Genomic DNA, 13,527 nt, shown 5'->3' with positions numbered 1-13,527 from the left:
AAGTGCAAAGAATTTATACAAAGGAAAATTAGTAGTTTCTTGAAACTCAAGCTACTATTTAAAGTAAAACTAATCCTAATTACAATAACCGAAAACTATCTAAGAATGAGTTATCTTCACCTTTAACATCCCCTCAAGCTGGAGAGTGAATACCATTAACTCTCAGCTTGGGTATAAGGTAGAAAACGTGAAAGTCGAATATGAAATTTGGAAGAACCACCAAAGTGTTGAAAGAATGATTGTTTTTTATTAAGAATAATGCTCAAGTAGAATACAATATTGGTTTCTTGACATGATGAAATATGAGCAATTTTGCTCAAGAATAACAAGAGAAAAGTGAGATGAAATATGAGCAACTTTGCTCAAGAATAACAAGAGAATAACATGGACAATATTTGCCTCAAGAATATTGAGAAGAATTAAGAGAAATATTAACAAAATTTGCTCAAAGATATCAAGAAAAATTTAGAGAAATGGAGAATATAAAGATTTTAGAAGAGAGTGATAAAAAAAAGAGAGTAACCAAGAAGAATAAGAAGAGTTCTTGGGCTACAACGCTACTACCCTTTTGAATCTATCACTACACCTTCTGGAGTAGCATCAATGGAATCTTGGTTTATCATTGAAAATACTTCACACTCTGGAACCAAATAGGAGAAGCTATTTTCATTAACATCAGTGCTACTTTGCTACTTTTTTTCCAGCTTCTAGCAAATTCTTTCATTGCTTTCTTGGACTTGTTGAAGAGCCAGTCAAATGTGTTATTGACCTTATCAAACTTTGATGTATCTTAAAGATCAAAGAATTTCCATACGATCTTGATGAACAATCTAACCCTTATGCCCCTCAAACCCTGTGATGTATGGATCTTGTTGTGCATGTCTTGCTTTGGAGCATGTTTCTTGCTAAGAAGATTGTTGAAATTAAAAATGGAACCATTAACATCATTTTTGAACATTGCAATTGAAGCAACACCAAGAAAATGAAAGAAGATGGGGAAAAATATGAAGAATAGATACTTTGCTCTGATACCATCTTAGTTTCTTAACAACCATGCAAGAAAGAAAAGAAGGGAATTGAAAGAGCAAAAAGAGAAGAAATATTGAACTTTCATTGTTGGAATTGAATTATGCATAGAGGCAAAGTGCAAAGAATTTATACAAAGGAAAATTAGTAGTTACTTGAAACTCAAGCTACCATTTAAAGTAAAATTAATTCTAACTACAATAACCGAAAACTATCTAAAAATAAGTCATCTTTATCTTTAACACTATGAAAATAATAGTGAAACGTAGTTGCATAATGTTGGGAAACGTGTCGTATACACTGTACTACTGTAGTAAAAGATGTTTCATCTCAAGTACCTGAAGGGTTTTTGCAAGGGTTGTGTAATGTCTATAGTTGTATTCCTGCAATTAATCAATTAAATTTTATAATCATTCTTGAACTAATTCTATAATTTTTTAAAATTGCAAATCTTACAGATTATTTTGCTTCTGATTTTGAGTGCTTCTATGATGTAAGTGTTCATGTTTACTGAAGTGCTGGCGGCAGCTGAGTGTGGTGGCATTGAAGGACCAGATTGTGGAGGAGTGGGTGGTGTTGATTGGGTGGATGGGGTCAGGGAAAAGTTGTCATTCAAATTTTGTTTCTTTATCTGATCTTTTTATTCTTCAATCTCAAATACTGAATTTTTTATTAATAAATCTAATGGTAATAAGAAACAACTTATGATGATTGCAATAGGTAAATACCTCTACAGTTGATAAACAACTGGTAAGATACAAGTTGATAAGTAAAGGATCCTTTAGTCATACAATTTGAATGATGATTGCAATAGGTAACATCTCTAACTTATCAACTTGTTTGACTAAAGGATCCCTTCAATTTTACTATAAAGCAATTTCTCTCTAAACTTTTGGTTAGTAACTTTCCTCATTATAGTTCTCACCCCCTAAAAGAATGAGACCCTTTTACATCCTTTTGGTGTAAGACTTGTTTCGCTTTGTACTCCTCAATTGAACCACTTGAGCTACTATCAGAATGCCCAGTTTAATTTCTTTCAAGATAAGTTGAACGAGTTAAAATGTTGACGGTTAAAAGAGTTCCATCCTCTTGATGTATAAGTCCAGGTACATGATTTTGAAACGGGGTGAGGCATTATGAACAGCAGATGTTCCTATATGAACCTAAAATTTTCTTTTTAGTTTGGCCGAGTCCGTCGTGTCCTTTATATGGAAATCATAGCAAACAAAGCCTTTTAATCCCACCCCTTAACTAACCTCGCATGTTTTATATAGTCATGCAAGTTTGCCTCATCCGTGGTTGCAATCGGTAATACCTCTACAGTTGGGAAATGCCAAAACCTTATTAGGACAATAATGATCATTAGCATCAACTGGACTCTTTAAGACCATTGGTTAATGGTTCTCAAACATTTACTGCATACTGTAATGGTAGTTACTCACCTCATGTAGATGTCTTTACCTTACTGGTTGCTAACTCCTCAAGGCCCAGCCTTTAGTTATCAGGAAACTGTGTAACACAAACATATAGCTTGAAGCAAACCTCAGGACAAATGCAAAGCCATAGATATGGGATCATGGTCATGTTTAATTCATTTGTGCCTATAGAAATGCCTTTCTTTTCTTTTACTAAGACCTAACTTCATTGAAATTCGTAGACGGGATATAAGAGCATGATCAGCTAGTGTTTGGTGGACGAACATAATAGGGTGTAATAAAACAGAAACGTTACATTTTTTAACCTTTTGTCATTTTCTCTCGATCTCACATGTCTACCGGAATCAGCTCTACTATACTCCAGTTCAGATACATGTGTCTCTAAAGTCTAAAGTGAGTAGATTTCTCAACTAACAAGTAACCAAATGATATGATAAAATGCACCTTTCTTATTCACTTTAGAAGCTAAAGGTTTTTCCATTTGTTTCATACCATCACATTGGGACTTTGAAAACACCAGTATAATTAATTGCCCCTGAAGAACACCAAGGGAAGGCAATAGAAAAGTGACTCTTTAAGACCCTTCTTACTGTAAACTATAATGGTAAGGATTCACCTAGATGTGTCTTTACCTTACTGGTTGCAAACTCCTCAACTCAAAGATCCTTTAGTTATCAAAACACTTTACATTGCAAACTTATAAGGCGAAGCAACGCTCAGGGTTAATGCAATGCTACTAAGTCATGGCCATGCTTAATGCATTTATGCCTATAATTAAACATGCCTTTCTCTTATACTCACATTTGTGTACCTCAATTCAAAGTATATACCGTGGAATACTTCAATATCCACTTTCACAGGCATGAATCTATAATATCTATATAGGTATAGAGCAAATACACAATATCAAAGCAAGTAAAGCAAGCAGTTGAAATAGTACAAACATTAATATAATACAAAAGTCTGCATACATTTTCTGTTGAAATCCACTGTGATTATTATTGTTATTGTTATTCATTCAACAATCGGATTTCATAAACCACAATTCAACAACACAGTTATACTATTACTATAAGGTATATTCTCATACCGATTCCTTGGCCGGGATCATCTCATATCCAATTTTCTTAGTGCTCTCGATCTTCTCATATCCAATTTTCTTAGGGCTCTCGATCTTCTCATCAGTATCATCGAAAAAACCGTCATAGGGAGAACTGTAATCTTCACCGCGGTTGGCGAATATGGAGAACACCAAGTACATGGTGGCGGCGGTGAGAGCGCCGCATCCGACACCGAAGAGCAAGGCCACGACGACGGAGAGGATGTCCTTTGTGCGGTTGCGGAGGGAACTGAAGTCGTTAGCGGAAAATCCGAAGGGGACGCGACGGTGGTGATCGAATTCGACGGCGTTATCCTCCTGAGCGCGATCGACGAAGATCTGGCCGGAGAAGGAGGGTTTTACGGAGGAGATGTAGACGGGGATGAAGGATCTGATCTCGGTGAAGGAAGCGAGGGTAGCGGAGGAGGAAAGGTCGTCACGATCGGTGATGGATGGGATAGAGAAGGAGTAGGAGGAGATGAAGAATGTACGGCAGGGCCTTGCGGTGGCGGTGACGGAGAGGACGAGGAGGCCGATGAGGACGGCGACGTGAATACGGAGGAGTAGGGCCATGTGGTTAATTGAATCAATGAATGAATGATTGGTGGGTGAAAGTGAAAGTGAAAGTGGGAAATATTAAATACTATAGTTTTGGTCAATTGTAAGTCAAATGAAGGTTTCCAAATTTAAATAATTGCATTCATTAAGACTGTTGAATTAAATTGATTTTCAAAATTAATTAATTCCATCAAATCTTATTATACACGCAATTCATGTCATCCAGGATTTCTATTCAATGATATTATATAATATTATTTTTCCTCAATCATAATTCATTCAAATTCAAAATAAATCTATTCATTTAAGTTAATAAATATAATTCAATAAATATTTTTAAGAGTACATTATGCGCATACCCCTGAGTTTTAGTAAAATTACAAAAATCACTTATTCATTTTTTAAACTTACATAAATCGCTCCTAATTATATACATGCATTACACTTATTACCTATAGATGAGAGATAAGTGTAAATTCTTAAATCAAAAGTGATAAATGTAATTAGTTGAACAAAATAAAATATTTTGTGGAGATAAGTCCAAATAGTATAAAAATTAATGTCTATTTATTTTTGGTTAATTATAATATAGTATAAGAGTGATTTAAATATCATCTTAGAACTATTGATGTAGTTTGTAACGAACCAAAACTATTAAATAAAAATTGACTCTTATACTATTTGGATTTGTCTCCACAGAATATTATATATTTTTTAACTTAATTATATTCATTATCACTTTTTGCTAAAAAGATCACATTTATCCTCGTGCAGGCAGAGATAGTCGGTGCAATTATGTACATAAATTAGGGATAATTTGTGTAGATATAAAAAATATGAGTGATTTATATAATTTCATTAAAACTCAAGGAGTGTCTATGTAATTTACACAAATTTTAATAATGGAGGAAAATGTCATACATTATATTCAATAGTATTAATTAGAGGGTATCTAACCCATTAAAAATAGAAAATGTCATGACAATCATAAAGTACAAGTAAAAAGTAAGAATGAAAAAAAAATGATTTTTTTTGAAGAAAAATAATGATTTAATGAATTGTTTTTGGAAAGAAGTTTTTTTGTTGCAAAAAATGATTTTAGAAGAAGTGATTTTTGAAAATATACATATTGTGTAGAATAAAAAAAAATTAAATGATTTCTTTAAAAAAATATGTATACATCACTCTTTCGTTTGTCCCATGACATTATAATTAATAATGCATAATTAAATAAATATATTTTGATATTTTTTTTAATAATATACTTATAAATCATATAAGACTATCTTTTTCGTCCTCATCCTTCTAACTTCTGAAGATGGATTTCAAATCCCTTGCACCGTTGCATCTACTTCTTGCTACAAATAGCCACAAATTGTTTTAGAGAAACAAGATGTATATAATAATAATATAAGAATTATTTATATTATCAATGTATTATTCATCATTCATATTTAATAATTTAAATATAAATACATAAATAATATAAATATATGATGAATGATATAGTGATCCTACTTAAATAATACACTTTTCTTTTACGGTAAATATGTGAATATATCAACATTTTTCATGCAACATGTGCATGTAGTATTGTGAAAAGACTAAAAACCATAAAACAATTTATTTATATTACCAAAAAAAGAACCATAGCTATTATTTGTATTTTAAAATGGAGAAGAACTAAAAGAAATAATTTTTAAATAAATGAGGCCAAAATAACTTGTTTGTTTCCAATTTTTATCACAACCACAATCTTCAAATTAACTCTCACCATCACTCTTACTATCTTCCACCTCAACAAGACCCAAACAAACAAAGCTTTAAGCTTATGAGAGAACTAAGTGAAGTATAAAAAATTACAAAGTGTGATTGGTTGAACAAGTTAACCATTACCATTCCAAGCCTACTGGTTGATATTTTTATTATATTTTAATTAGGCATATCTAGTTTTTTATTCGAGAAAAGATGTATATACTAACAGTGTAAGAGTTTTTCACTGTCACTAAATCATTCACCATTCATTTTCAATTATCATTAACTTTAAAAAAAAATAATCCAAATGAAAGATGAATAATGCATTAATTATGTATAAATCTTTACACTGTCAATACATAAGTATTACTAGTTCTTTTGAGTATTATTAAAAAGACCATGTATACCATTTCTTAAGTTTGTTAACGCCAATTTTAAAACATTTAAGACTCGGCTATTACTTATCATTCCAAACATTTAAGACTCGGCTATTAATTATTCTATGGCTTCAATGGAAATTGCAAAGTAATCTTTTGTGTACCTAAAGTAACCATTTATAAAACAATAATACATTTATTTTTATTGTAAGTTTCAAAGTCAACTATTTTAAGTTTTTCCCATTTTAACACGAAAACAAAAAACACAAAAAATAAACCCGTTATACAGTGAATATAGACAATAGCATTTAATGTAAATGTTAACTAATGCTATATTTNATATATTTCTACCAAGCAAGGGTGCCTTTGCAACTACTTACAAAAGTAGGATACCTTTGATACTATTAACTAAATTTGGGTTTTTATTCGAAACATATTTACCAAAATGGGGTTTCTTCCATCTGACATTATTCCTATTTTTCGACAGTTTTAATTTTTTTTACTTATCTAAAAAATTCTAATGTCACACATCACTCCTTAGTGGTGGAGGCCACTTGGTCAAACAAACACTCGTGGAGTTAAAAGTACATCTTCCTCCCATCCGAAGTCTCTTGCTAATGAAAACATGATATATCAAATAAATTCATATTTGTTGTTGTTTTTGCCTCTTTATTATTTGAAGAGTTGGACAGCGTCTGAGACATGATATGAGACAACAAATCTCTGTTTCGTGGAGTTTGGAGGTAAAATTAGGCGTTTGACCCTAGTTATCACATCTACCATTGCCTTCCAATTCCCACCATCCTTTATCTCAATAAGATTCAAATAAACAAACCTTTAAGTTTATGTGGACCTATAAGTTGAGTATAAAACTATACCACATTTATTGTTATTGTAAGTTTCAACATCTAATGCTTTATGTTTGTTCATATTTTAACAAGAAAACTAAACAAAAAATTGTTATAAAGTGAATATAGACAATAGCATTTAATGTAAATGTTAACTAATGCTATATTTTCAAGTATAAATATGATATTGCAAATCACTTGATATCAATCAACACAAAAGCTTTGATAGACACAAATTTTGAGTTCATATCAAAAAAGCAATGGCAACATCAAGTAACTTTTATCTTATGGTTACCTTTATGGCAGTCATTACTTTGTTGGTAGGAAATGGAGATGCATACTTTCAAATTCTAAAGTCACATAAGAAGCCAGCTTCTAGTGATGCTCCAAGCCCTTTATCAAACGATTGTGCGTCAAATTTACATCCTCAGTGTGGCACTCAAATATTCTTCGGAATATTTTATGGTAATGAAACACTTAGTGCAGATTGCTGCCATAACCTTGTGCATGATTTGGGTAAATATTGCCATGACAGCATGACAAGTTACGCTTTAATAACATGGCCTAAGTTCAAATCACAAGAAACCCAAATTATACAGAGAAAGAACCAAATTTGGAACAACTGTAACCACTAGTATTTATCTTGCTGTATTACAATAATATCATGTAACAATTTTTCAATAAATTATGTTATTGGTATGGACTTCTACTGTTCACCTGTATAATATGTATGAGTTCAAACGATCGGTTAATAATTCCAAAGTGATCTTTGATTATTATCTTATATATTATTTTATTATTCTTAATCCATAATTGCTATAGGCTTGCTCAGAGCTCCCAGCTCAATATAACCAGAATAATAATGACTAAATTAACTTAACATTATAACAATATATTACTAAATGTTAATTAGAGAATATTTTATATCAATAATTAACTAAGATTAAAATTGTTATTTTAGAAAGTCGCATTTTATCAAAAATATAATTATTTGACAAATAAGCTATATACGATTTACATTCATCATTAATCTTCCTAATGTCAAACTTTATGCTCATAGTCACTTTGTCCAATATTTTGTAGCAAAGTAACCTAGGCATCAGAGGATAACAGAAACATTCTTACAATAACTCATTAGGTGTGAGAGAAAAGTAAATATCGGCTATTAATCTTATTAGAATGCTCTACGTGAGGACAAAAATAATTTTGACTTTTCTACTAGTCCACGTTATCTTCCCAAGTCCATATTTGGATCCTTGTGATGTCATCTAAGTTAAACATTTGATTTATAAAAGTATAGATTGGTTTACAACATTCATATTTCTTCAAAAATATCGAAAACATAATTTCTTTCATATATAAGAACATATGTTTCTGACTGGCAAACTCAATCCCAATAGAATATCAAAACAAGCTCAATTCCTTGTTTTTGAAGAGTTCAGACAAATTTTACTTTAGCCTTCAATTCTTTCAAGGGCACTTACATGTTATAATATAGTCCATGAAGCCAATAAGATATCTTGAATGATTAGAGAGTGGGTGTTCATAAAAAAGTGTGACTTTTCTCCCCACTAAACCTTCCAAACCATACCAGTGGCGGAGATTGTAAAATGCCAAACATGAACATGTACGATCATCCAACAACACTAAACTCCCTCTCATCCACAAACTCTAGTGATTGCTCAATATATATAGCCTTCATTCTCCAAATAACCATGCATAAATGCACTGATCCTCAAAACTCTTCTTTTCTAGCCTTATCTAATTCTTGACAAGATATCCCAAAAATAATTATGACATCTCTTTCTCTCCAAGATACTATTAATTTATGAAACAAGTCATGTTTGTTGATGACTAAGTTGTTGAGCTTTTAACGTTCTTTTGAGTATATTTTTAAAGGAGAAAAAATGCATGCACTAACGTCATATTTGTGTTCCTATGTTTGTGCATCGCTTGGCCTATATAACAATTTAATTAGAAATGTGAAGAATTTCAATATGTGTTAAAACTTACCACCATTTAAAAATAAAAAAAAACACTAAATGTTTAGTTCAAATTCAATGCACTAATTTTACACATTTACATTATCCACGGTGACCTACAACCAAACCCACCTTGTAATCAATCATACCAAAAATATATATATTTCTACCAAGCAAGGGTGCCTTTGCAACTACTTACAAAAGTAGGATACCTTTGATACTATTAACTAAATTTGGGTTTTTATTCGAAACATATTTACCAAAATGGGGTTTCTTCCATCTGACATTATTCCTATTTTTCGACAGTTTTAATTTTTTTTACTTATCTAAAAAATTCTAATGTCACACATCACTCCTTAGTGGTGGAGGCCACTTGGTCAAACAAACACTCGTGGAGTTAAAAGTACATCTTCCTCCCATCCGAAGTCTCTTGCTAATGAAAACATGATATATCAAATAAATTCATATTTGTTGTTGTTTTTGCCTCTTTATTATTTGAAGAGTTGGGACAAATGTTATTTTAGCCTTCAATTCTTTCAAGGACCTTTAATAATAATATATAGTGCATGAAGACAATAAGATATATGAAATGATTAGATAAAATGTCATATATGAACTTGTACAATCACCAACAAGGTTGAACTCTCTCTCATCTACAAACTTAAATGGTTGTTCAATATATAACTATGCATAAATACATTGATCGTCAGAAACTTTTTTTTCTAGCCTTATCTAATTTTTAACAAGGGATACCATAAATAATTATGTATTTTCTTTATCTCCAATATACTATAAATTTCTAAAACAAATCATGTTTAATGATGACGAAGTTATTGAGCCGGGTATATTTTTAAAAGAGAAAAAAATGCATGCACTAATATTATATTTGTGCATGATTCAGGCTATATAACTATTTAATTATAATAGTAAAGAATTTGAATATTTTTTAATATTTACCACCATTTTCATAAATAAAAAAGCAAAATGTGTAATTAATATTTAATGCACTAAAATTACTGGTTTACACTATACACAATGACCTATAACCAAATTCACTTTTGAATCAAATCTATGGAAAAAATATTTTTTATCAAATAAGGGTACCTTGGCAACTTCTTACCAAAGTAGTATACCTTTGATGCTATCAACAAAATTTGGATTTTTATTCAAAACATATTTACCAAAATGTGGTTTTTTTCCGTGTGGCATTAATCCTATTTTTTCGTCACTTTTAAATTTCAAATTCTAATGTTGCATACCACTTCTTAGTGATGGAGACCTCTTCAAGTATCTAACAATTATACATGATGGCTTGTTGAACAATTTACATGTTACCATTCCATGCCAAGTCCTTGATATTTAAATTTTATTTTATTTTAATTGTTTTGATTAATTTAGGCAAAACATGTTTTTGTCATTTTAAAGGTTATAGGCATAGTGAGTATGGAAAATCAGTTCATAGCGTCAATATTTATAAAAAAGGCCATATACATCTTTCCTTGAGTGTATCAACACCAATTTTAGAAGTTTTATAATACGAAGTTGCCAATTTTGTCAACCAAAATCACTATGTTATTTTTTATAATATTAAACCACATGTATTTCCATTCATTTAACATTTGCTTATAAAATATGATGAGAGAAAAATATATATATTGACGGTATATGAATTTTATACACTACCACTACATCGTTCATCATTCATAATTAATTATTATTAACTCTTCAAAAAAGTAAAATAAATGATTGGTGGATAATATAATTATTACGTATAGATTTTTATATTGACGGTGCATAGATATTACTTCAAATATTATAATGATGTATTATATGAATATTTATTTATAAATATCATAATAATATTTAGTTTTAGTATAATTTTTTTCATATAAATAAAATAATGAGTTTCATCCTATAATTCTACCCATATCAATTTACATTTACTAGGATTTAATTCAATGTAAAGATAAATTTACTATATAATGGATCTGTATGAACCTATTTTTAATGAGTTTGGTCCTATAATTCCAATATATTTTTGTATTTTACATATCATAGATTTGCTCGAACACATTTTCTTTGAAGATATTAATAATTCTATACCTTCAATGTCGCGATTTCAAAGATTTCTTTTGCTGTACGGCAAAGTAACTAGGTTTATAACATAATAGATACATTTATTTTTATTATAAGTTTCTACACCAGATATTTTAAGTTTTTTTCTTTTATAACAGAAAATTTGAACAAACACAAAAAACGTTATAAGGTGAATATAGACATTAGCATTTACTATTTTGTTTGTTTATTACGGTTGAAAAATAAAATCATTAATGTAAATGTCAATTAAGACTATATTTTAACTATAAATATGCTCTTGCGGGTCACTTGTTATCATCACAAGGAAATCTTTAATTAACACAATTAGATTTTCTCCACACAAAAAATAAGCAATGGCATCATTCATTAACTTTTATCAAATCATTACCTTTATGGCAATAATTACTTTGTTGGTGGGTAATGGAGATTCATACTTCCAAATTCTTAAACATAAGAAGCCAAGTACTTCTAGTGAAGCTCCAAGCCCTTTATCAGTCGATTGTGCGTCAAAGTTACATTCTAATTGTGGCACTGAAATATACTTTGGAGTATTTTTTGGCAACGGAACAATTAGTACAGATTGTTGTTATAACCTTGTGCATGATTTGGGTAAATATTGTCATGATAGTATGACAGCATATGCTTTGAATACATTTGCCAAGTTCAAACCACAAGAACAAGAAATTTTAAAGAGGAAGGATGAAGTTTGGGTCAATTGTAGCCACTAATATGTATCATTTATATTCTCTATAATAAAATCTTGATACCCTTTATATGGGGTCATGTGTCAAATTTTCAATAAATTATTTTATTGTGATGAATTTCAGCTATATTCACTTATTAACCTATATGTATTATGCTTGAGTCCAAGTAATAATGGATTAATAATCCCAAGCTATTTTTAGTTTACTATATATGTTAGATATTATTTTAGTACTTTTAATCCGCAATATGTACAGACATGCTCCTACTCCATTCTTATTTCTCAATATAATTAGACTAATAAAGACAAAGATATTTTAATATTATAACACCATATTTTTGGATATTTTACTATTATAATACCATATTATTGGATATTAATAAGAAAATGTTTTATATCAATAATGAAATGAAATTATCATAATCGTATTTTACAAAGTCTTATTTTCATTGTAGATATAACTTGAGTAGTGTTGGGAAAAGACCTGCGTGTGCATTTTGATTGGTGGGTGAAATTAAAAAAATGAAAAGAACAACAAAATCATAACACATAAATTAAATGAGAATGAATGCTCATCAAACTACTAAAGAGTACCCATAAGTAAAGACATGATTGAATCAAAATATAAATGAAGAAAGTTTAGAAATAAGCATAATGGCAAATTTAAGGAAACTTACATGGTTGATAACTACTTGAGGTGAAACTCCATTCTTTAAAAACTTGATTGACACCATTTAAATTTTCATTGCCTTAAAGAAACAAAATGCAAATGAATTAGCACAATGGAGAAATGATTTGATTCTTAGCAACAACACTTATTATGATGGATAGTTATAGATAATGAAAAAGATTAGTTTCTTACCTTACCCCATAAAGTGACAAGATATCATTAATCGTACAAAAAAATTAATTATGTACTTGCCACGTTATAAAACAAAGATAATTATATACATTTAATATCTATGTTTAATATAAAGTTTTATATAATTAGTATATTATTCAATTTCATGTTTTATGTAAGAGTTCATGATAATTAATATATGAATGATATAGCGATAAAGTTTACTTTATCGGTGTATATATATATATATATTTATATATTCATAATCTATATTTATATGTATTTCAATACTATATATAAATGCAAAACATGGTGTAACTACCACTATGGACGAATTTTTAATTTCTTATTTTGCCGTTAATTTTTTAATTACAAAAAATTCATATTATATGTAAAAAAATTAACACAATAACCATTTATCTCACCTTAAATTGAATAATATTGATAAACACAAAAAATTATAACATATATACACCCAGTACAAAATATTCTAATTCTCTAAAATGAAATATATAAAAATTGAATATTTAATACCATAAAATAAGAATGCGGGTCAATAAGCACAAAATATCCGTAAACGTTCTTATTTTGTATATAAAGACCTAACATGATATAGTGTAACTTTCATTTTCTTATTTTGCCATTAACACTATTTAATTTCTACAAAAAGTTATTTAATCATAAATAATCATCATCAAACTATTAATCACTCATTTCACCTTAAATAGAACCTTATTATAGAAATAAAATAATTTTAATATAAAGTATACTGAACACACAAAATATATTCTAATTATGCAAAAAT

The 13,527-nt window shown here is 29.5% G+C and overlaps 1 protein-coding gene across 1 annotated transcript; it reads right to left on the bottom strand.

Moving 5' to 3' along the window:
• Positions 3,379-4,203, bottom strand: LOC109357352. The gene has a single exon (XM_019601266.1). It carries the CDS (start codon positions 4,132-4,134, stop codon positions 3,547-3,549), a length of 588 nt encoding a protein of 195 aa, XP_019456811.1. The 5' UTR covers positions 4,135-4,203; the 3' UTR covers positions 3,379-3,546.

Source organism: Lupinus angustifolius, chromosome LG09 (assembly GCF_001865875.1).
Source record: "Lupinus angustifolius cultivar Tanjil chromosome LG09, LupAngTanjil_v1.0, whole genome shotgun sequence".
NCBI classification, from domain to species: Eukaryota; Viridiplantae; Streptophyta; class Magnoliopsida; order Fabales; family Fabaceae; genus Lupinus; species Lupinus angustifolius.
The sequence above is the reverse complement of the archived record's forward strand: the minus strand, read 5'-3'. Positions and strand labels throughout refer to the sequence as shown.

Bases quoted from the DNA above. Each gene is read 5' to 3' on its own strand.
- LOC109357352 (XM_019601266.1), bottom strand. From the start codon at position 4,134: ATGGCCCTACTCCTCCGTATTCACGTCGCCGTCCTCATCGGCCTCCTC.